At 41.7% G+C, this 24,993-nt stretch overlaps 2 protein-coding genes across 3 annotated transcripts in view; one reads left to right on the top strand and one right to left on the bottom strand.

Annotated features, from left to right (window-relative positions):
* Positions 1 to 1,166: 1,166 nt before the first annotated feature.
* ZCCHC9 (zinc finger CCHC-type containing 9) lies at positions 1,167 to 22,793 on the top strand. Of its 2 annotated transcripts, XM_065661702.1 has the most exons (6): positions 1,167 to 1,825; positions 2,907 to 3,057; positions 3,294 to 3,386; positions 4,485 to 4,553; positions 19,517 to 19,622; positions 21,935 to 22,793. In XM_065661702.1, exons 1-5 carry the CDS (start codon positions 1,496 to 1,498, stop codon positions 19,618 to 19,620), a joined length of 747 nt encoding a protein of 248 aa, XP_065517774.1. In that variant the 5' UTR covers positions 1,167 to 1,495; the 3' UTR covers positions 19,621 to 19,622; positions 21,935 to 22,793. The 2 variants fall into 2 exon arrangements, with proteins under 2 accessions (XP_065517774.1, XP_065517773.1); XM_065661701.1 differs by lacking the exons at positions 19,517 to 19,622; positions 21,935 to 22,793 and adding an exon at positions 7,222 to 7,344 and having other exon boundaries at positions 1,168 to 1,825.
* ACOT12 (acyl-CoA thioesterase 12) overlaps positions 11,555 to 24,993 on the bottom strand; it is a 35,301-nt gene continuing 21,862 nt past the window's right edge. Inside the window, exons 9-15 of the mRNA XM_065661700.1 lie at positions 23,173 to 23,228; positions 22,724 to 22,784; positions 21,153 to 21,236; positions 15,886 to 16,019; positions 14,371 to 14,499; positions 13,226 to 13,352; positions 11,555 to 12,443 (exon numbers count right to left, since the gene is read on the bottom strand). Coding sequence (XP_065517772.1) covers positions 12,291 to 12,443; positions 13,226 to 13,352; positions 14,371 to 14,499; positions 15,886 to 16,019; positions 21,153 to 21,236; positions 22,724 to 22,784; positions 23,173 to 23,228 — 744 coding nt within the window. The 3' untranslated portion in view covers positions 11,555 to 12,290. The remainder of the gene's footprint in view (positions 12,444 to 13,225; positions 13,353 to 14,370; positions 14,500 to 15,885; positions 16,020 to 21,152; positions 21,237 to 22,723; positions 22,785 to 23,172; positions 23,229 to 24,993) is intronic.

The following is a 24,993-nucleotide window of genomic DNA, read 5'->3' as shown; positions in this document are numbered from 1 at the left end:
CCCACACAAGCTCTCCAAGATGCTGAGCAGGTTCACCAGTGGCACCGCCCCAGCATTCCTCCTTTCCCAGTACCTCTACGGCACCCTCCACTGCAACTGATGCCCATCACCATGCTCCCCTACACACCAGGAAATGCGAACCCAGCCAGCACCAGCTGTGGTGCCCATCATCCCACTCCACTCCGGTGGAAAGACACCTGCACTAGAGACAACACCTTGTGTCACACCTCACCATCCTCCTGGACAGGCACTGCTAACTGCAAAGGGCCATGCCCACAGTCCTTTTACCACTGTAAATAAAGAAGTTAAACTTGCCTGGAAGAGAGCTAGCCCTTTCAAGGCACCTTCACACACAGCAGATGCACATCTGTGTCAATGACACCAGGACCACACTGAAAACGACTGTGCGCCTGTTACTCTGGCAACTAGAAGGTGAAAACACGATGGGAACACCACTGCTAGGAGGGACATTGTGACCTGCCACCAAAATAAATCAGAATGGCAGGTTAGAAACCAACATAACTTTAGTACGGTGCCGGCTGCATGGGGGATCTCCCCGCATGGAGGAACCACACTGAAAAGAGACAGTTCACAGCTCATGTATCTTCATTGCATACACATTCATCATAATTCTGTGAAATGCCCACCCAGCTCCTGTCACTCATTGCATATGGTAATTTGGGCAGACAAGGCTGTGGCGCAGGGGCTGTGAGCTTGAGGAGTTTTCTCTGGGGGTTGCAGTGCCTGTCTGGGGAGAAATACCCCCACTGGGTTTACCCTTCTGTGGAAATCCATTCGTTAAGGACACTGGAATGTGTTCAGTGTTTCCAATTAACTACGTGTTCTTGTTTGGGATAATTTATGACCCTGAGCGGCTCCTCGAGCTGATTCCTTTCACAGCCGTTTATCTATTTGTCAGGCCCTATTGACAGGAGGAATGCCCACATCCATTTGAAGGAAGACAATTGTTGCATACCTTCCTCATCTTGTGAATCACTGTCGCCTTGTCCGCGACCGTGTTTCTGTGCGCACAGAAATACGTGTTTAATTCGGCATCAGTCCCACAATCAGCCGGGGCCGCCGAGCGGCTGCCCTCACTCCTTACACCGCCGCGCCGCAAGACGGCGGCAGAGCGCGAAGCCAGAGCGGCACCCGTCGGAAGTGACGCAACGCCGGGCCCCGGAAGGCCCAATTCGAGCGTGCGGCTGGTCTCGGTGCGCTGGGATCGGCTGCCCTGCCGCGTTGGGCCGGAGTGAGCGGCGGCTCCTCGGGTGGGCGTCGCTCGGTCTTGTCCTGCTGGCTGTCCGGCGTTTCTCGGGGTGGGCTGCGGGCGAGACGGAGCGCAGGTGCCGCAGGCCGGGAAGCGGCTTTGTGGGGGGTGTCCCTTGGAGAGCCGCCTAGTCGAGGGAGCGGGGCTGCGCCGCGGTCCCCGCGGGCCAGGGGGTGCGGGCCTCCCCTGTTCGGTGGCGTCCGTGTGTTGAGGAGCTGGCCCCCCATGACGAGATGGGCTCGCCGAAGCGGCGCTCCCGGCGGAAAGGCGCTGGATGCCACCCCCTGGGAGGAGATGGAGGGGCAGGGCCGCCCAGGCCCTCTTCTCCTGAAGAAGGAGCAAGAGAAGAGGAAGAAGAAGAACAAGAAGAAAAAGGACTACCAGAACGAAGATGTTAACGGGTTTGCGGCGTTCCTGAAGCAGAGCTCGGGGAGTGGCGAGGTGGCCAGAGCAGACAGCGCTGAGCTGGAGAAGGAGGTAGCCATAGCCTTGAAGAAGGACAAGCGGCGGGAGGGGAGGAGGCTGAAGAGGCAAGAAATGAAGAAAAATGCCATGGTGAGTTCTGTCTGCAGCCACAGGTGTTGGTCTCTCCAGCTTGTTAAGAACCTGGGGAAAGATCTGTGTTGAAAATGCCGGTTCCAAACTCTTTGTTGGCACTGCCGGGCTGTTTTCATGAGAAGGCTGAGTGCTTTACCTTCTAGAAGTACAGCGTGTGCTGAGTGACTTTTCACGTTAATGAGGATGAATTCCAGCTTAACCCCTAGCCCATTCATACTGTTCAAGCTACACTGTGATGAATTCTCAGCCCTTCTTTTCTCCTGAGTGAAGCTAAGTCCGTGTGAAATTCTGCAGTACAATCTTTCTGGTGTTTGGGGGCTTCTTTCTGCAGTGACTTATGCTTGAGAATTGAAGTGGGATCTCCAGCAGACTAATAGGACTGTCTGAAAACAGTTATTTCACAACAGACTTAGGCATTCAGCATGAACTTGTGCTGAATGTAATCTGGGAACGTATGAAGAGAGTTACTGCTTGTCTGAGAAATCTTAAGTTTTTCCTGAGTAAATAGCAGGACTGGTGCAGCATAGCTTATGTTTCCTTAAGCCCTTGCTGCAACAGTGTTTAAAGAGCTTGGGGAACTGTAGTCAAAATCAACTTTCATAATTTGTTCAGGGCACTTGGTTCTCAATGAGTGAATAACCTGTATGGTGTGGTGTTGGTAAAAGGAGAAGAGCACCCATAATAGCGTGTTCTGATGACACAGACCACTAACATTTACTCTGTGACAGGGTGCACTATCTCTTAGTCTAGCTATTTTTGCCTAAGGAGAAAATATGTTGGTATGTTTGCCTTCTGAGAAGCTGGAACACCTTGTTAGACTGGGATTTTCAGGTTTTTTTGTGCCATGCATAGAATCCTGTCTTTTTATGATAGAGTAACCTCAAATCTCAACACTAGAGATAAGTATGTGGTACTACCCTTAGAGTTTCAGCCAAGAGAAATAGTGGTCTAGTACAAATCTACTAGGTGATAATCAGATAATCAGAGTGAATTCTTTAGCAGTGTTACCTCTAAGTGCTGTGTTTTGCTGTGTGAACTGTCTATGGAAATGCATACAACTTATTTTTTGTTTTCAAAGGTGTGCTTCCACTGTAGAGAACCTGGCCATGGTGTTGCTGATTGTCCTGCAGTACTTGAAAGTCAAGATATGGGTACAGGAATTTGTTACCGATGTGGATCCACGGAGCATGACATCAGTAAATGCAAAGCAAAAACAGATCCGGTGATTGGTATGTCTAGAAATTTGTGGGGTTTTGAGATGCTTTGGCCTTGTGGTTTTTTTTAACTACTGAAATACAGTCTTTGTGCTTTAGTAATTTAACTGGTCTCAGGAGACAGGTTAGTGTAAAAATGAACCTGTCAGTGTATGAGTATAGTGCTTATAGTATAGTAAAACATTGTCATTGTAGTGTCTGGACTTTACAAAGTTTTTAATGTGGATCATAAACTGTATGGGATTTTGCAGGGCCATTTCCGTATGCAAAATGTTTCATCTGTGGTGAGATGGGGCATTTGTCAAGGTCATGTCCAGATAATCCCAAGGGATTGTATGCTGAAGGTGAGTGCACTGATTTACTAAAATCAAAACACATTTTTCATATTTAGCTGACATGGAACAAGATAATATTGCAAGTGAATGAGGATCTGACTAAAAGGAATATTTGCCTATCTTTACTCTTGGTGAAAGCAGATTAGTTCAGGGGAATTCAGTGTTAATATCGATTATCTAGGGATTTCTGTTTTAATTGTAAGCTTAAATTCTCATACTCTCTTAAGTATGAGAACTTGCTTGTGCTTGCAATATCAAAAGGCACACAAAGAAACAAAATCAGAACACGCTGCATGTGTGTAGTCAGTGTGTATTTAAATGTACCTATATCAAAGAATGGGGTAAAAACATACTGTCATAGTTTAAGACTCTGGGAAGTGTTTGCTCAACACAATGGCTCTTAACTAGAACGAGGACATCTTCAGTTTAAGTGACTTTAATGAGAAATGTGATCTAAGTTTGGGTTTTACTCAGATTCTGCTTTTCCTGGTTTCTTTATTGGCACTAAAACGCAGCATTCTGTCTCCCAGTACAGACTTGAGGCCTGGCAAACTCAAAAGGGTGATCTTACAGTACAATCGCTTTACTTTCAATGTTTGGTTTATATTTGTGAAATATAAAATATGTTTACAGATTTTACAGATTTTATATTTCATATCTCAGAAGTTGGATTGCCTGCCACTCAGAAGCTCCTATTAATTTCAGAAGTCCCTTTTGAGTATTAATTTTAATAGAATTCATACTCAAAGTGAAAACTTCCAACGGATCAGTATGTGGTGACTGGAATTTGTAGTATGTGGTGCTTTACAGTGCAGTTTGATTGCAGACAGCTCTGTCTGTCAGAGGCACAGAAGGAGGAAACCATGTTTGCAGGCTTCCAAAGCTGGCTGCGTATCTGCTCCATGATGTTATGTTGCCAAGGAGTGTAGACCTGTCCATAGGGACACTGCCATATCTTTTTTAAAGATTGTGACTACAGATAAGTAGATGTTTTCAGTACACATACAGGAGGACAACAGTGTAGGAGGGATGTTATGTGTTTGGGTTTTCTTGTTATCTGTTACTGTTTTTTATTCCCAGATGAGTAACAGCTTTCTCCCTTAACAGGTGGTGGCTGCAAACTTTGTGGCTCTGTGGAACACTTCCGAAAAGACTGTCCAGTAAAACAGAACACAGGTGAGATGCAGGGGAATGTACAAAACAGTCTGAGTGCGCAGCTGAGTAACGTTAATCTACTGCTTTGCCTGCCTTCAGTCGGAAAAAATGGGTTTGAGAAGAGAACTTGCAAAGAGCAAAGGCAGCCTTCCTTTGGGATGAGTGCTTCTATCGAGGGGTGTGTGGAGGAAGCATTAAGTTGCAATGCATAACTCAAACTTTCTGTAATAAAAATAGCCAGTTTGTAGGTTTCTGAAGATAATATGGGCTAATGTGTACTTGTTAGCCAGTATTTCTGCTGCTGTTCAAAACTTAGCAGCTCTAGAACAAAACTGGCTGCTGCTTCTCATGATTTCTGTGTGAAGTGGTGGAGTTGAATGTAGTGTCAGTTGCAGGGTCGTGGGACTGGCATCCTGTAGAAGCTGTGTGTGCAGGCAGGTGTTCAAGTCATTCAAGGCAGGAATGAAGGAGGTAGATCTGTCCAGCTGGATTCAACAGATTGGACAAAGCCTTTGGCGATATGGTACAGTGGAGGGGCATCTCTGCCCATGGCAGGGCATTTGGAACTAGATGATCTTAGGGTCCTTTGCAACCCAAACCATTCTGTGATTCCGTGATTCTGCCTGTGGTGGAAAAGTTGCATAATATAAAAAAAAAACAACACCTGTGTAATGGAAGGCAAGAGCATCAAACAAGGGTTTGAAGAATGATTCTGCTACTGGAATGATGATACATTTGTGTATTTTTATAATATGTTTGCACGGCTTGTAGAACCTTGGGGTTAATAATATGCCACTTTTGTGGAATTTATGTAGGCAATAGAGGCCTATGCTTCAGCCACTTTTTTGTATCTGATCCGCATTTTTTTCCTACTGTTTTGGGTTTGTTTTTTTTTTTAGAAGCTTTGTCTGTAATAAAGACTGACAGCTGCTGTTTAATTTGCCAGGGACATGGTAGTCTTTACCCTGATGTTTTAAAACTAGTTAAAAATAGTTGGAATTAGTTAAAACTGTGACACCATTGGTAAAAGTTGTAATATTCTTTGAAATCAGTTTGCATCATGCAAAGTACTTTTAGACTACAGGAAGATAGCTGATAGTTGTCAGGTTTAGGCACTACAGCTTGTGGTTTCTTTGGGTGGACCTATCCGTGGACCTGAACAGGCTTGAGAGGTAGGCCAGTGTGAATCTCAAGAATTTCATCTAAGCCAAGTGCAAGGTCCTGCATAGGTCAGGGCAATCCCAAGAACAAACATAGACTGGGACAGACTTGTTACAGAAGCCCTGGGGAGAAGGACTGGGGATTTTTGATGACAAGAAGCTTCCCATGACCCAGCTTCCATGTATGCTTCAGCCCAGAACTCCCCATGTGCTGGGGATGCTGGGCTGCATCCCCAGAGCATGAGCAGCAGGCCGAGGCAGGGGATTCTCCCCTTTACTGTGCTCTGGGGAAGACTGCCCCCTTGCAGTCCTGCGTCCAGCTCTGGGGCTACAACGTAAGAGGGACATGGAGCTGTTGGCGCGAGTCCAGAGGAGGCCATGGACTTGCTGCAAGGGCTGGAGCAGCTCTGCTCTGGAGACAGGCTGAGAGAGCTGGGCTGGTTCAACCTGGAGAAGAGAAGGCTCCAGGGAGACCTTAGAGCAGCTGCCAGTGCCTAAAGGGGCTACAAGAAACCTGGAGAGGGGCTTTGGACAAGGCCCTGTAGGGACAGGACAAGGGGGAATGGCTTTAACCTGACAGAGAGGAGATTGAGATGAGCTCTTAGACAGAAGTTCTTCCCTGTGAGGTTGGTGAGGCCCCGGCACAGGTTGCCCAGAGAAGCTGTGGCTGCCCCATTCTTGGCAGTGTTCAAGGCCAGGTTGTGCAGGGCTTGGAGCAACCTGGTCTAGTGAAAGGTGTCCTGCCTGTGGCAGGGGTTAGAACTGGATGAGCTTTAGGGTCCCTACCAACCCAAACCAGTCTGTGATTCTGTATTCTTGGTATGATCTGATTTGTTCCAGTCCAATAAAAATTATCGTTCAGAATTGGTTAACTGCTTTCTCTAGCAAAGGAGTATAAATTGGTCTAAATAGATTTAAACAGCAGGATGATGTTAATTATATGCAGGGATGTGAGTTGACAAATGTAAATTTTTGCTCTGTTGTGCCTTCTCAGTCTTACTTTTTTCATCTGTAAATCATGGAATCATGGGATTGTTAGATCTGGGAGGGACCTTAAAGCTTATCCAGTTCTATTCCCCTGCCATGGACAGGGGAACTTTCCACCAGACCAAGTTGCTTCAAGCCCCGTTCAACCTGGCCTTGAGCACTTAATAATGGAGATCTTTCCTTTGTATTCAGACACACTTAACATATTCTGACATCATCAGTTTAAGAGTTATTTGGACTTAGGTGAGAACTAATGTACCATCTTACGTTTTCTGAATGCTTCTTTGGACAGTCAAATAGGAAAAAACATGTAGTAATAATTTTGTAAACCTTGACAATTTGTGGGGGAGGAAAGGGAGTGTACAAAACCCAGCTTAAAAAAAAACTTAAGTTGTGTAAGGAGAGTTGGCTTCGGAGCTGGAATTGAACAGACAGATCTTCAGTGAATTAATGACAGGTTATTGCAGGCCAGATCTTCAAATGCGTAAGTTTGACATAATGGTAATGGTGAGCCTTTCCATATCACCTGCCTCTCTCTGCAGACCAGGTTACGGTAGCGCGATGGGCCACTGGAATGAGCGCAGATTACGAAGAAATCACAGAAGCACCAAAGCTGCAAAAACCAAAAGTGAAAGTACCCAAAGTTGTGACTTTCTGACTCTGTGACTCTGTGACTGTGACTTTTTGGCTCTGAATCACTTTGCCTGCACTGCTTCACTTCGGAGTAGGGACTACACAGAGTAGGTTGCTGATTCCAGAAAGTCAAACTGACTGCTGCTGCAAAATTATGTTGGCTTTTTTTGTTTTTTTGGCCCCCCTCATTTTTCCATTTGCCTGCCAGACTCACCCAGCATACTGCAAAGCTGCAAACCACAGAAATACAGCAAGTGGGTTATTTTACTTTCATATGTCTCTGCCAAAATACAGCATACCCTCTGATTTGCAGTCCCTGTGACTGCCAGCTCTCTGAAGAGGGAAATTGGCTGCCTCCTGGGGCAGGGATCTGTCTGCAGTAACCAAACAGGGCATGTGTGTTCTGTTACAGGGGCTTATGACCAGTGGATTTCTGTGGTCAGCATTCTTAGCTTAAGAGGGCTGTTTTACTTTACTAGAGATGAACACAGTTATGCTGATCTTACCAAGAGTATTTATTTCTCTGAGAGGGGCTGTGATTATTTGCTGAAGAGCTGCCTTCTTTTAGAGAAAATTGATTCTTTTTCTGTATATGCCAGCCTGAACAGTCCTGTGTTGAATGTACCAGGTAAACCCCACAGCCTGTTTAGCTTCTGTGTAAAATTTCCACTACTCCATGCATTAACCTGATAGCTCACACATGCTGGATTGTTTGAGTGTTTGTTCAATTAGTAGAAACAGAATCATGCCCTTCCTGTGATATCTGTGGTGAAATACACCTGGAAGGAGTTGGAGAACAAGTGAGAAGCTTGCTCAGTTTCTTTACCTTTTATTTTCTTTACCTTGTTTTTTCTTTACCTGTTTTCCAAAGAAGGTGGTCGGAAGTTTCCAGTGCTTCTGTCTTGGTGAGCTGGGAGTAAACTGCTTTGTATTATAAGTAAATTATTGTATTATAAGTGCCTGCTTAATGGCAGATTTATTTCTTCTTAAATGGAGACTGCAGTCTGAAAGCCTTAAACTTTTTCTGAAGGTTTGGTTGGGGTTTTTTGTTGGTTGTTTTTTGGTTTGGTTTTTTTTTTTTTTTTTGAGTAGCAGTACAGCAATACCGCCCATGCAGCCAGTGGTGGTAGGCTTTCACCTGTGCCTAACTGGTATTGCTGGGAACACCAAATAGAAAACTGGAGATCAGGACTGGGTTTTGACATGCTCAGGACCAACCACTGAAACTATAGATTTGGAATGTGCTCTTCATACAGCAAAGAAAACTTCACATATGGGAATTTAATGGTGTGGGTATGTTTTATATTTGTACATGTTAATTATTTTTAATAAAACACTGCTAAAGAATACAGTAGTTGGAGCTCTTACTGTAGTTTCATTGTTATGCTCTGGATGCAAAGGCACATTGACTACAGTAGGGGCAAGTATGTTCAGTTTGTATTAATCACAGCACACGTTTAAATGGGGAAGAAGAGTGGATGTGGATGAAATCCAGGATTAATTACAAAGTTTTAAAGAACTATTGAATTAAAGCAGTATCACTTTAATATGGACAGTTTTGCAGCAGATGTTTATTCCAGCCTAAAAAGTGTTTCCCTTGTTTTATATTGTTAAAAAAGCATCTTTTTAGATCATTTCCTGTCCTTAAAAACTTGTTGGTACTGTAACATGTCCTTTTATCCATAGGAACTTGGAGCTAAGCACCCTGACTTTCACAGCAGTACCAATAGCTCCCAAATGAGGGTCTGGTGCACACTGGTGTGCAAGCTGGTGGCTTGGAGGCACAGCCTCTTCCAGAGCATGTCTATGGCTCTCAGCAGGACATGGTCACCTGGTTGTGCTGAGGCAATGTGAGCAGAAGTGTCCCCTTTACAGACTACTGAGTTCTGTGATGTACAACATGTCAGTTTGAGGGAGAGAAAATTTACTGTTCCCTTCCCACAGCTGATCACTGTCACAACCTGGAGTTTAATACCTGTTGCTTTGATCTGTTGTGTACTATACAACCACTTGTCAGGGTGCTACACCTGACTAGTGCTCTCAGGGAAGAAATAACGGACTTCTTCAGACTTCAGAGGGTAAAATCACAGGGTACAACTGCTGTGAGAATTTCAGTATAAAGGCAGCAGCCGTTTTCAGCTTGCACAGGGCTGGAAGCAAGTACACCTCCCTCTTGTCCTCTGCATGAGTGACTGCTGTGGAAAATGAGGTACTGAAATGATTTTGCCACAATAACAGCTGCAGAGGTTGTCAATCTTCAGTCACTGTTGGACAAAACCACTTGTTAAATGCACCCACTAATCACTTTCAAGATTATTTCACAAGGGTGTGTGTAGTTGAAGAAAGCTATTTGAAAAGCAGCCGTGAAAGGTGCTGCATGTAAAGCCACATCATACCCACAAAAAAAAAATAAAAAGCTAGGCAAATAACGAGTACTTAAATGAAGTCTGTGTGCCAGAAACCTGAATCTCTTTGTCTTAGAAGTTGCACAGACTTTGGGAAAATACAATCCTTGGTCTTTCCTACAACCCCAACTACATGTGATGGCTGTGTCTAGAATGTAGCCCAGCTTTACAGTGCTTCAGTCTCCAGGGGCCCAAGTCTTGGTGTGGGGGCAGAGGGAAGAACTTCTCATGTAGAAGAACACTAATACTGGCAGAGCACTAATACTTCAAAAATTAGAATCCCAGGCTGGTTTGGGCTGGAAGGAACCTTAAAGTTCATCCAGTTCCAGCCCCCTGCCACTGGCAGGGGCACCTTGCACTAGACCAGATTGCTCCAAGCCCTGTCCAACCTGTGCCAGGGCCTCACCACCCTCATAGGGAAGAACTTTCTGTGATCTCATCTGTCTCCCCTCTGTCAGATTAAAGCCATTCCCCTTGTTCTGTCCCTACAGGGCCTTGTCCAAAGCTCCTCTCTGGGTTTCTTGTAGCCCCTTTAGGCACTGGAGCTGCTCTGAGGTCTCCCTGGAGCCTTCTCTTCTCCAGGATGAACCAGCCCAGCTCTCTCAGCCTGTCTCCAGAGCAGAGCTGCTCCAGCCCTCGTGGCATGTCCATGGCCTCCTCTGGACTCACTCCAACAGCTCCATGTCCCTCTTGTGTTGTTGCCCCAGAGCTGGATGCAGGACTGCAAGGGGGCAGTCTTCCCCAGAGCACAGTAAAGGGGAGAATCCCCTGCCTCGGCCTGCTGCTCATGCTCTGGGGATGCAGCCTAGGACACGGAGGGGTTCTGGGCTGAAGCACACACTTGAAGCCTGGTCATGGTGAGCAAATAGCCTTCTCCAACTAGCCCCTGCATTCGCCCCATAGCTGAGTTCATTGTGCAAGTGTTGCTAAAGTCACATTAGAGACTGCTCCCTAGAGAGCCACTTGGACAGGTGATAGGAACAGCTTGGTGCAGTTAGCAGCATTTGGGCTCTTTCTCCCCTGATGTGCATGCATTCAGAGCTGAACATTAGGTGTCTCTGTTCACTAAAAGTTGGTCCCACAGAAGACTTCTCTACCAATTCAAGAGCTTGTCTGCCATCATCCGCACACAGTAAGTGTGGACAGGGCTGGGAGAGCTAAGCTCCTGATTAACAGAATCTAAGGCCCTCACCCCTCCTTTACCTGCTGAGCCAGGAGGAGGCAAGCAGGGCCTGGAGGGGGCTGTTCCCTAGACTGAAGCAGTATTGCACCTTACTCACATGATTAAGTGATCCAAAACCAGGCTCCTTTTCTACAGTCTCTGCTCCAGAGCCAACAACCAGGAGCTTCTCTACTTCATTACTAAACCAAAGGTTATGTTGTGCAGCATACTGTAGCCAGCCTTTGCTTTCACTAGTGCTTTGGTTCAAGGTTGTGTCCAAGCTAAACTAGTCTGGTTGAGAGGCCAGGTGCCTCCTGGTGCTGGTACCGAGAGAGTTTCCAGGCCTCCTGCTGCTCTCTGCTGCTGCTCTTGGTAGACATGCTGTACACAGAATGTAACCTATAAATCACTGCTGAAAGCTTTGATTTGGTTGTAGGTTAGAAAGAAGATGTGTCTAAGTGGGAACTGGACCAGATCTCTAGAGCTCTCGCTCTAGCAATTACGAGACTACAGTAAGATGAAATGGCACTGCCACAGCTCACAGGCTTTGATTCCCTTAACACCCCTGCATTCGTGTTATGATCCAGCTGCTGATGACTATACTTGTTTTACTGAACACGGCTCTTCAGAGCAAAAGTTACAGCCGAAACCAAAGTAGACGCACCACAACAAAAATCTCTGAAACCATTCTCCTTTTTAATCTGTGAGGGAGTGGATCCAAGAGTCTCACTGTTCTGCATTCATTCAGTGCTCTCAGAACAGTCTTGCTCAGAGCTTGCCAGCTAGAGGTCAACAGTCCCCAACACTAACAGGAAAGCTGCCTTTCTGGAACAATGTCTGAAGCTGTTCCAGAGGCACTGTAATAAGATTTGGATTTGTAACCTCAGAAACAGTATTTTATTGGAAGTCAACAGATAAAATAGAAGTATTAACAGTTGAAGTTAGCAAACACTAACTTAACATGGGGTGTAATCAATTTATAGGTAACGGGTGTGCAAGAACCTGGATAACCAGACCACTGGGTAACCTATTTAGCAGCACCACTTCTCTGCAAATTACACTGGGTGGCATTTACTGATTTAAAACTTCAGTGGATTCAATTATGTTCAATATAACATTAAAACAGTGAAATAATCTCATGAGCTACAGTTCTACTGAGCCACGTTCTGCCTGAATTTACATAAAATTCATTAACGCAATCAAGACAGAAATCTGTTTGTTTAATCTTTTTAAAGTTAAAAACTGAATTTAGAGCCTAGTCTAACCTTAGTTTGATACAAAATGCTTGTACTAGATATCCTCATCTAGCCCAGTATCGGCTACATGATCTAAATAACTAACCTGTAGAAAAATGATTGACACACATGCAGGAATTTAAACCAGCACTGTTTGATCATATTCAGAGGTGTCTTCAGAAATCTGTTTTCAATTTCAACTTGCTGTTGTTCATCTCCAAGAACTTTATACATTCCAAAGCAGTGTCTTCAATGGATTTAGATGAGCCTGTAAGATTTGCAGCAAAGTAAGGCATAACACCTGATGTCACTTGATTGAAGTAACATACCTGTTTAAACAAAAATACATGAAATTAAAAAGCATACGAATTGCAATAGTTAGACAATTTTTCAGAGGCTAGGTGAGTATCGAAGTTTTTATGGATGTGAATAGAAACACAGAGTGCTTCTGAAACTGAAGGCAATAATTACCAAAAAGAACATGCCTTTTTTACAGTACTTTGGTGATCTCAGTGTCCTCACTACTGACAGGTCCTCAAGCATCTGTAGGTAAATGCACCCAGCAGTGCAGCAAGAAACATTCTGTGTAACCTGTTAAATATGTGCTTTACAAACAAAGCTGTGGCCTGAAAAAAGAATCCTGGCTACTGGGAGTTTCTGAATGTTTTCAGAAACACATTTCCTTCGATGGAAGTCATCACTTTCCCATGGAAAAGAACATTGGTCTAAAGATGGACTCAGGTCACATAATTTCTTTCATGTCAAAGTTAAAATTAAGCATTTAATCTGAATTGGTTCATTGATCTTCTGCAGCCAGAAAAGAGATGGCCAGCACCAGAGACCAGTTTAATGCACTGACTGGAGGTGCCTGGCCATCTCTAATTTAGATTTCATACCTAAAATTCAGATTGGCCAAAGTTGTGCAAGACAGATTTCACTTTGCGGAATATGAATGTGTTAATAGCCAGACTGAACTCTGGGGAAATCGACTCTATTTTTTTGTTGTTGTTGTATTGCTGATTCTGTTCCAGACTGTTAGCAAAAATACGACTATATGCACATGTAATATTGCAGGAAAGGTGACACAGCTGAGGTTTGCAGAACTACTCACTGTACAAGAGCTATCGCTGTCACTGTAGATCTGGAATCCAGCACAGAGGATTTCACTTCTCCAGTATTCTGAAGAAGGTGGCATAGACGTGAGGGTAACTGACTTCACAGCTACTATGTAAGGTTCACTGCAGGGCAAGGGAAGAATCAAACACTTCTTCAAGATGTTAAAAAAGATACATGGAAATCAGTACAGAGTATGCACGGTTATACCAAAGATGTCATTTTCATATGAAGACAAACAAGCTTCTGTATTTTTAAAGATATATGTTAAAAAATCCAGGTTTGAGTCTTGTGAAGGCTTTATCATAGACTCCCACCAGGGAAACTTCTGTGGAAAGCCACAGAAAAATCATCCACGTACAGCACCTCTATTTTTTTAATTTATGCTGCTCTCCACAACCCACATTTACAGAACTGGGGCCGTGGAGCAACCCTTACTGAGATGCTTTACAGTGTGGCCCCAGCAAAGGTAGACAGGATTCAGTTTCCAGATGTATGGGGCGAAAAAGCAAGTACAGTTCACAATACTGAATTTTAGAAGCAATATTCTGTTAAAATGAAGAATTACTAATATAAGAAATTGAGACTAAATAGGAAGTTACACCAGATGGTCCCATTTATCCATTATAAAGGAACAAAAGGAAATGTAATGTGGAAAAAAACCCATCTATGTATCTTAAACTGATCAAGGGGCTTTTTCAACCAAATTCAGAAGCAAAATTTACAGATACAATAAATGTGTCACATCATTGAAGGGTCAATCACTTCCTTGAGTAAGAAAATCTTTAGAATTACATTAAACTGGATTACAAAGGAACCACTTAAACAGACAAACTTCGAGTTATGTGCTTCAGCACACTGACAGGCCCTCTGGGGCATGCCTTTTTCCAAACTGCTTATTTGGAATTCTGGCTTATTTTCCCTGATGATAGAAGAGTCATTATCAAAAAAGCAATACTGGACTACACTACAAATTTTTGATGCTCTGAATTTACTTCATTGCACCTTCATGTTGCAAAACAAATCTGGTTTCTTAAAAAAATAAAATCTTTGCTACCCAACAGCAGGCCCAGGTAAAGGTCAACAGTAATCAAAACCGAGACTCCAAAGTGCTCACAGTTAAACTTGAAACTGCGTACTCACCTTGGCTTAAAGGGCTGCCTTTGAGACACAAGAATCACAAAGTCTCTGGGTTTATGGCCACTCATGGGTGGAGAAGTAACATAATATATTTTGTCATCTTCATCCACATCCTGCAGGACCTTGCAAGTTCTGCAAATACATTTAACACACACATGCAGACCCTGATGTATGCAACAGCATCTTCTACAAAAAACACCATACATACATATATTCCATCCTAACAATGAGCCTATAATTTTCATGTTCAGGCAGCAAAGAAGAGGAGGGAACACAGAGTGGAAAATTGAGGTTTTTCACACCACCTCATTCATTTGACACGACTTCTCTATCCCACAGAACTGTTAAAAAGTGCTGCAAGGTGCTGGAGTAATGTCTTAAAAGCATTACCTTTTGTACGCTGTTTGTAATGACATTAGCTTCCAAGCCGTAACACACTTGCTGAATAACTAAGTATCACCCATCTGACACAACACAGGAAAGACAAGTCGTAAAATTTTATTCGGAGTTGTGTTCTACTCAATTCAGACAGGACCACTCTTTCACTGTCTTTGGAAGTACTGACCAACTATCTCTTGAGTTTTCACTTCAACAGAAGTCAGAGTTTTCCTATATATATTTCATCTCTGCAATAACCACTGGCTAAGCCAGTACTCCATTTTCACCAGTCAATCAGGCTTCATGGTAGTCATATGAAAGCTGAAATTTTTGGCTGTAGATATGGATAGTCAACTTAGTATTTCATCATATTTCATTTGTTACAAGCTATAAATGCAGCAGAGTGTAAATTTTCAAATATTCCCATGCTTCCATTATGACCCTCTGATAAAAATCTTTCAGGACAGAATGACTAACAGAAAAACCCTTTTCATTTAAGATAATATTCACTAAATATGATTAGTATTATCAATTCAATTGTTTCTAGTCATTATTCTACACCATATAAGGTAAATAAAAAAATCTCAAACACCCTTTACAGCAATTCTGAAACCCATTTCAATCCAGATAATCTTTACATGATGTTACTTTTCTTGAAATATGCATTCTGAAGAACTCCATTTCTTGATTTCTCACTTTGACTGTATGAAGCTGAGCATTAGTGTCCCAGACATTAACATGAAGTAGTCCACATCTTTGCCTTATTTCTTAGAGAGCATGCACAATATATCCACCTCAAATTACAGGCAATTTACTACAGTTAAACCTTTTAACATACACACATCTAGGCACAGAATTGTGTTCATTTTCAAAAAGGGTAACCTCTGCTGCAGCTCTTTCTTTTGACAGTCCAGGGCAACTGTGTTTTAAAATTTGATTAAGAAGAAATCAGATTTTATTTTTAAGGTTAAGCCCACCCCCAATCCATACTCTGACTAATTAATCTTTAATGTCAGCTTCTTACAGCAATTTCTTCTTAATTAGGTAGCAAAGTCCCAACATATCAAAAAATATTTGTCTCAGAAAAGGTTAGCTGCCAGTGGATTAGAGCAGTCTTAAATTCGAAAGGTAAGTTCTTACAAGAAATGTTTGTCCCATTGTAAGCGTAATGTGAAGTCAGACAAAAGAGAGAAAGCTAGATGCGATGGTATCTTCACTTGCATTTCAACTTTGACTGACAACATTTCACCCTCCTCGTGAGTCCATATTTTTATCTGGAAAAGTGTACAATATATTAGAACCAAAGAATGACTACCATAAATGCTTTAACACTTATAAATGTTACACATTTATGACTTACACAGATATTCTCAGGAATACCTATGAAACTGTATATGGTAGATGAAATGCAGACATGCAGTTTTACATTAAGATACAGCACAATGTAAAATCATATACACTGATAGCATAGTGACATCACAGAGTTATAATTACATCTGGTTAGGGAGAGCTGAATTAGCTTGCAAGTGGACCTGAATGAACTAGAGGCCAGTATGACCTCTTTTTCACACTATGCATATACAGTCTCTAAATATCCTTCACGTGGCAGGCAACTTTAAAAAACTGAGCTATTATCAGTGTAATTTTTTTTCTGTCAGGACACGAAGATGTCGTCACTTTCATATATAACAGCAGATCCACTTAGGAATGGAGGTAAAATCCTCTTCTCATGTTTGCTACAGGAAGTCTCCTCATAGGGGGTTCAGTTCACTAACTCCAAAAGCTAATGGGGCAAGCTGAGGACCTCATGCAGTTCTTTTTGTGAATCTGGCATCAGTGACCGATGACAGGAGATTGGACTTTTCATACCAGAGCAAGTCAGTATCAGTCCAGAACTCTACTATTTTCTTAACCTGGCCCTTGAGCCAGGTTGAGTTACAGAAATACAGCATAAATATGGGAAAGCAAGGAAAGTTAATATGGAATTTATTAGGAAGGAATACCATTCAATTTATGTAAGGTATCTAGAAGTGCTGGTCACTTAAAGCTTTCCAGAAATTTGAAACTACAGGCTAGAATCCACTGGACGTGGCACTGGTGAGCAGGAGCAATCTAGAGTGAGGCCACACTAGATGAGACGAGCACCCCTGCAGTATGTGTGAGAATTAACCAAAATAAGACAAACCAAGCAACTGTCCCACCTGCCATCTGGATTTTGGAACATATCCAGCAATCCTGTGCATTGCAGCTTTGAGGAGTTTATCTAGAAACATCCAAGCAGGAACAGATTTTTACAAAAGCACTTTCCAAGCTTAAAAGTGGTAATTTTAGATGACAGATGGATGACCTCCTTGATCCACCTCTTCAACCTATGCAGTTCAATAGCTTGTCTTTCATGAGTAATTCCAAGAGTTCAACTACTTCAGCTCCCTCTTACATGCAAATTAGCCACACATTGGCCTACACCCTCTTCCCCTAAAAAGACTCAACAGTTCTGTTTCCAAAAGACTTCCCTCCCCATTCCCCCCCACCCCTTCCCTATTCTTTACTGTGATGAAGAGCACCTACAGTTAAGGATATATTGAAAAACTACTTCAAAACACAGTTTTGCCTCCCTTGTCCCACACTTGCAGTGTCTTGTCTTGATTATTTTGGGTCTATTGCTAGTCATACGCCTAAACCCTAACATAGAGAATGCAAAATTAATAACCTGTACATAACAATCACACACAATCATTGCAAAAGAAGGGCTTGGTATGTTCCATAATCCCTATATAATGGAACAAGTTGAGCAGAAAAGACTGCTCAGAATTAGTGGACTTTATTCCAAATTAAAATTTGATGTTCTGATGATGCAATGTGCTAAATTGTTTCCCAAATCCTAGGAAGTTTAAACGATTTTCATTATTAAGTGATAAAAAATTAGTAAGTTTCATCATCTATTGATTTTTTTTTTTTTTGTTAGATATCTTTTGGTTAATTGAGCATTTGTGCAACAAAGAATTTGTGTGTTTTCGTATCTTCAAGTCTTGGTGTAGAGAAAAAAACCCAGTATAACCCAGCAAGCACCTTGCTGAAGTAAAGTTTGACACATAGCAGAAGGCCTGAGAGCTTTAGTAACCAGCTACAGGATGCATGAATCAATACTGCTCTAAGGCATAGAAAGGAAATCATGTTTTAGGAGTCTTCTCCTAAGGAAAACAGTATGTGCAGCTGTTAAAACATCTCCCTGCTAAATGAACACTGGTAAGGCTAGACTGTTACTATATGCCTACAAGTCTTGTGGCTCTATGTCAAAGTGCCACTTTCTACCTTCAAAAGTTGTCAATCAAATTGGGGTCCTTCTAGTTTCAGGGAAAAGGGAACAAATCCTCAGCATATATAGAAACACACACTAGTTTGTAAAACCTACCTACTAGAATATTTCATCTCAAATACAGTTCAGTCTAATGTCCTTGACAGTCTCCTCTGCTATAGTATGACTGCCTTCAGGCAGAGCATTGACCAGCACTGCTACTAGATTCCTACTATTTTTTATCTCAGCCCCTCCCCAAGAAACTACGTAATGGACACTGAAGAGGTCTGTTTGAGTGGAGATGCTGTTATGCATGTCTGTAAGAGAAGGATAAGTACTTTTCTGTGTCTACACCACTGTACACACCAAGGATGAGGATCAAGACCTGCTGCATGAGTGCAGAGGACATAAGACTGGTAGGATGCATGTGTGCTGGCCTGCAGTGTTTAAGGAAAGATTCTGAGTTAGGTGTATCCCCTTGTGCATGTGTTTGCAAAAGTGACAAAAGTGAGTGTGAAATGGTGATAAGTGCACCAAACTACCAGTAGCCAAGACAGTAAGTTTCATTGACCAAAGCTGACAGAAACCCTTCCTTGGAGCTGCATCTATACCAGCATTTAGGGATTCAAACATGTTATCTAAATTCGACTGGAGGAGCTGTGTGTGTAGGTGAAGTTCAGGATTGGTTTCACTCTCACTTTCTCTATCAAAAAGCAAATCTAATCCACACTGTATGTTAATTTAGAGGTAAACATGCAGTTACATATGGCAACAAGTATACCCTCTGCCTACTGCTGACATCCATCCACACTTTGTCAGTAGTTTACTTTGTGCCTACAAGTAGATGTTAATAAGAAAGAAGACTTACTAATGGAATAAATCGTACGCAACAACTGAAGTAGCCTACAATCATGTAACCAAAAGTATGGTTTGGTATCACTGCTGACTGCATATATCCTGTGTATATGAAGTCAGCCAGAAAAAAAAGTAAAGTAGTTTGCTGCCCTGGATCCCTGACACTTCTTAAAGGAGTATCTCATACCTGACAATGGCAGATTATGCAGAACAATAGGAATAGATGGTTAGTCTTCACCCACTTGACAGCACCAGTGTGATTTCCACCTTAACCATCTAAAACGGGTTAAATCATGACAGCATCCTACATCCTGCCTGAGATTTTGCTGGATTTAAGATACTTCAATTAGATGACAGAACAGCTAGAAAAAGCTACTCGAAATTTTTCACCATGTGAGTCCCAAGTAGCTCAGAAACAGGTCCTACTGTCAGGACTATGTTTTATGATATCCAAAAAAAGGGGAGAAAGTTCCACACTTCAGTAATACTGGAAGGTACCTGGTGGATTGCTGAGAGAAATGACATCATGCTGTTTTAAAATGTCATCCAGAATGTGCATGGAGTTTGGGTTTTTTTGATGAAGCAATTTTTTCACAAGATTTAATGCTGTTTGTATTACAGGTTTCAAGCATTTGCTGTTAAGGAAAGAAACTAAGATTATGACACTGCCAGTGGATGCAGAAAGGAAGCTTCACATGATAATAACAGTCTTAGCAGAAGCTTGAAGGTAACACTCGATTTTTCATTCTGATTGTTCAAGCTTGCTCTGTTGAGGATGAGTGCTGTCATTTATTTGGCACAACAGGGTTTACTGAAACAACCTACACACAGAACTGGTGGATTTGCCATCACTGGAATTCCTTATGAATTATATGTATCGTCTTATTCAAGTAGCTTACTGACCAGATGCAATAATCAGTAAGGGAAGTTTCATAACCTGTGAGATGCAGGAGGATGGACTTGAAGATATAAACAGTTTTTTCTTGTCCCGAAACACCTCTGAATCTACATGATCTCAATCTGCCAGTCACTAACCATATTTCAGAAACCAAACCTTAACAGGTATCCCTCAATAGTTTGGGAAACAGGCACTGCAATTAAAATAATTTTCCCAGCTAAATTATCTTGCTACTGGTTTTCTTAACAGCATCTTCCTATCTTAAAACTGGCTCACGTAAGATTCTTTACTGCTTTTGAGTTTACAACACTGATCAATGAACAGGGAGGTGCTTTGCTTTTAGGCTTCTGTAGTTTTTTAATAGAAAAAGGACAGAAGTAAAAGTATCTGGAAGGAAAAATATGCCCTGAAAAAGTCAAGTGGACAGGACAAGGGGAATAGCTTTAACCTCACAGAGGGGAGATTGAGATGAGATCTTAGGCTGAAGTTCTTCCATGTGAGGGTGGTGAGGCCCTGGCACAGGTTGCCCAGAGAAGCTGTGGCTGCCCCATCCCTGGCTGTGATCAAAGCCAGGATGGACAGGGCTTGGAGCAACCTGGTCTAGTGGAAGGTGTCCCTGCCTGTGGTAGGGGTTGGAACTGGATCAGCTTTAATGTCTCTTCCAACCCAAACCAGTCTAGGATTTTGTGGTTCTACTGAGAAGACACGGACTGAAAAATATGGTATATAAATTCCTGCCACCTGCCCAAAGGGAGTGTCCACTTGGAACTATCACCAGATAATGCCTGCTACTTAGAAGTATCTCCCATGCTGCAAAGTTGGTAAAGACAGTATGTTACAGGGTGCTGCACAAAATTTAGGTAGCACAGGGACATGAGAAGCACCACAGATCATCCACAGCACTGACTCATCAAAGATGTCTAGGTTTGGTGTTTCAGTGGAATCAAACCATCTGGCAAAACCAAACTGCAAAGCCAAGCATGTCAGCTGTGGCAAAGAAAATGCCTCACAAAAATGAGATACGAGTTTGTTTGCTTTTTTACACTCTCCTTGAGTGCTGTTCAACAACCACAACTGATCAGCTGCCTGCAAGTCTACCTTTCTGCGATTCAAGTCCTTGTGTTCACCAGCCATTCAGACCATCCTAGAAAAACTCCATGATACTTGCAATGTGAACAGTGCTCTGGACAATCAGAGATTGCTTTGCAACATTTCCGGTAAACTCTGGGAGTTTTGGTTTTCAGCCCTAGTCACGGTACTGAACACTGTCATAACAAATGTAAAATGTTGCTTTTCTCCACCCACCTCTTATGGTGGAACATAACATGGCTATATAGCTATCCACAATTATGCACTTACATCATCCACTGTACGGGTTACTTCCCATCCTGGTTTTGCTGCTAGGTGTGTCAGTGCAGCTATATTGCTGTAACTCATATATGCCTGTAAATCATAGAATCATAGAACAGTTAGGGTTGGAAATGACCTTAAGATCATTTAGTTCCAAACCCCCTGCAGTGAGCAGGGACAAAGTAAGGTACATTTCTGAAAATAAAGGAACAAAGTTACATTTCACTGAACACTGCAGAAATCAGGTGTTCTTTTTCTATCATTACCCTTCAATGGCAAACAAATGTATATTGTCCTCTAAGTGTTCTTTCCAGAAAACATAGTCCAGTGTTTCTGAATTAAATACTTTCAATAGCTAGATTATGTGCTCACATTGCTGTTGGCAAAATAGCCCTAATTAAACAACAACAAAATACTACTTTTGGCTTCTCCAATTATAAAGCAGTGCAAAGAAACTGTGACCCCCAGTGAGATAATACAGGTAATCCTCTCAGACCACTAAATTAATGGTTTCGTCCATCTTCCTCCTCAGGAATTAAAAACTACTAGAAAATTAACCTCTTCATTGTGATCTAGCTGTGGTCTATCTTGGCAATTGCTCTACACAGCATGCTCAGAGTGCAAATATATTCATTATTTATGCTTGACTACAGTGGATAGAGTTCTCATTTAACCACTGTATAAAGAAAATACAGCCTTAAGAGTCTTTAATTGCAGGTTTTAATTTAATATAAAAAAAAAACTTAAGCTTTTTTTATCATTGTGTCCATATTTATATTTTTTGTTTGCAGAAAAGAAATGCTGCTTCAAAAAGCGGAGATGCCACTGTTAGCAGAGATGCCACTGTTAACTGCAAATCACTTCCTGCATTATAATTCTTTTTTTTTTTTCTTTTTTTTTCAATGGAAAAAGACCAGGTAAAACTGCTGGGAGCCACTGAGATCTTAAATGTAATGAAAATTAAACCACAAAAATCTGGCACTGAAAAAAGCATTTAGGGTGTCTGTAAGTCCACCTAAATTCGGATTTCAGGTTCATCACTACTGACTGCATGTTTACACTGTTTCACTATTCATCTGTCTGTTGGTTTGTCTCTGCCCCACCTTTTAGCATTTACTAAATGGTTTTTGTACAGCAATTGAGAAAGTCAGTGGCTGGATAAAGCAAAAAAAGAAAGAAAAAAAAAGGAAACCCCTAAAAACCCCCAAGAAACTAATTCCTGCGCAGGAGAATTCAGCTTTTTAAAAGCTGGAAACACTGGGACATAAATCTGTAGGAGACATTACAGCTTGTCTGCTTAAGGGATCACTTGCTAAGAGTCTATCTTAAAGCCATTTTTAATGATTTGTATGAAATTTAAATCAATAGGGAAGGATTTTCTCTCTTTTTTTTTTTTTTTCAGAGGGGAAAAAAAAAAGTTGATTTTATTACACATTGATCCATTCTTCTATGACTATCTTAGCACTTAAGTACAGACAGTCCACTTTGGAAACTGGTAGGTACAAGTGTTATACACGCTCAAAAGTATACAAATATACCATTTTATGCAACCAAACAACAGGACAGGATCTACAGATTACCTGGTTGCTTTTCTCCCAGTGATCAGAAGGTTTGTCTACTTTAGCAGATAGTATGCATTTTCTAAAACAAAATTAAAAAGAAAAAATATAGCATGAATGGTTCTTTTTCTTTCTACATATGCTAGAAACAATCACTTCTACAGGCTGAAGTGCCTTCTAAATCTTTTACAGGTATTTTACCAATTTTCAGTTGCAAGACAGGTTTGCAATAACTCCTTTTTCTTCCCAAGAAAGATGGGGAAACAAAAAAACTATAAAGCAAAGAATTTTTGAGACAAGTAACCTCTAATAGTTTCAATGCAATTTCGGCAAAACTGTTCAGAAAGTTAAGCACCATAATAGTTATGTTTGAGGAGACTTTCACTATTAAACAAATGATTACTTTTTAGAAGATACATTAAAAAATTAACTTTTCAAAATCAAATTCTCCTTGTAACTCAACTATATACCTGATTAGTCGAATTCTCCTTCGGGCAATAGCTCCACGGTATCGCCTCGTACCATCCTTTACAAAAAGTAAACCAGACAGTAACACATCTGATTATTTTAGGACACAGTCTAAAAAAAAGACAACTAAAAATTATTTCTTACAGATGGACAAATGCCACAGATGTATTACAAATAAATAACACACTCTGTGTATTGGCCTTTACCCAGATTTGCTTGAGCAAGTGTAAAGTCCTCTGACTTTACAGTATTCCCTTAAATCTGCACCAACAATCCAGTAAAAAAGTTGTAGCACAGTAGCACGTTCCTAGCACTTCTTGGTTTTAACACAGTGGCAGCTGGGCAGTGTACCATACATATTCTGCGCTTTCTAAATATGCCATCCACCAACTAAATTATTAATCAAATTCACCAGCATCTGATGTTCAAAGCACAAAGGAAGCAGGAAGAACTCCTGTTTTAGTACATATGGATCTGGGACACAACAAGCACTGTACAAACAGATGTGATTCACCTATTCAGGTGGCATGTCTTCCCTTGTTATTATTCTGCACCCGTGGATGTTTTTTTTTAAGCACTGAAGCGACCTAAGAACATACATCATAACAAACTGCATTAAAAGCTAATAGGACTTGTTATCTAGAAAGACATGCCACTTCAAAAAGCTTCTTTTCCTCAGCTTATAAGAGCTGACATGTAGCTTCTCGAATAAAAGAATCTCCAGATTAGTGCATCCCAGCCTTCTTTAAACTACATGATGTATTTTGAAAACATCTCTTGCCTGTTCGGTAGAGCTCTGCCATACCAGCTGTCACTTAAGACCACTGAAAGTTTAAACTACCTTGAGTACATACTAATTTTCCAAGATTTGTCTTCTTTGCTCTAAACAAATGTGCGTGCATGTTCTTATCTTGATGTTTGTGGATGCTCCTCTAGGGAGGTCTTTAGGGAAGCACTATGTTTCTGACAGAAGCTAAACTGCTATGGCTTCTTTTGTTTGTTTTTTTTTTTTTTAAGAGGAAGTGTCAGTTCTCCCTCTTTGAACACCATGCAATGGGTGGTAATGAACCTTACTGACTCAGCTAGTACACAGGACACCTGCATTTATTTGTCCAGTTGCCATCCCATAAAGTGTAAGTTCACTGATGCTGAATAGTCATTTCATTTCTGTCTATGCTGGCTCTCTAAAAATTCTGTAACTGGAGCAGTAAGGTTAATGACAGGTGACATCACAGCAAATAGTATTCAAACTGCTCTGAGTGCTTCATGAACCACTTTCAGGGAAACACATGCTGAGATCTCCATGTCAAAGGAACTGGAAAGCGTACCCATGTCATGGGATTCGACTCCTACAGATTTGCTTATTAATTCTATTTCTCACCTTCATTAAGGGTTTATAAAAATAACTTTTGTTCACTAAACACTTATGAGTTTCATCTACAGTCGGTGAAGGCTGCACAAGACAGCTATAGACAGGTACAAAAACCTGCAAAAAGCAGATTCTTCTTCCCTGTCCATTAGCTTCAGAATTTATAATGGAGGGTAGTTGACCCTCCACTATACCTCTCAGTTTTGGATGACTGAAGTTAACAATGAAAAGTCGCTCACTCAAAGACAAATATTTTATTTAGAGGATTCTTCTTCTGCGAGAAATTTTTAGTGCCCTGTTTAGTCCTCCATTTCCCCAGCAAGAAAAATGCATGCCACACAGTGGCTGGCTGTGTGACATGCAGTGTTCTAGGTTGGACCACATAATCTCATAGAATCATAGAATCAACTAGGTTGGAAAAGACCTTTAAGATCATGAAGTCCAACCATCATGT

This window comes from Lathamus discolor, chromosome Z, assembly GCF_037157495.1.
Source record: "Lathamus discolor isolate bLatDis1 chromosome Z, bLatDis1.hap1, whole genome shotgun sequence".
In the NCBI taxonomy this organism is placed as follows: domain Eukaryota; kingdom Metazoa; phylum Chordata; class Aves; order Psittaciformes; family Psittacidae; genus Lathamus; species Lathamus discolor.
This window is presented reverse-complemented; position numbering and strand designations above follow the sequence as displayed.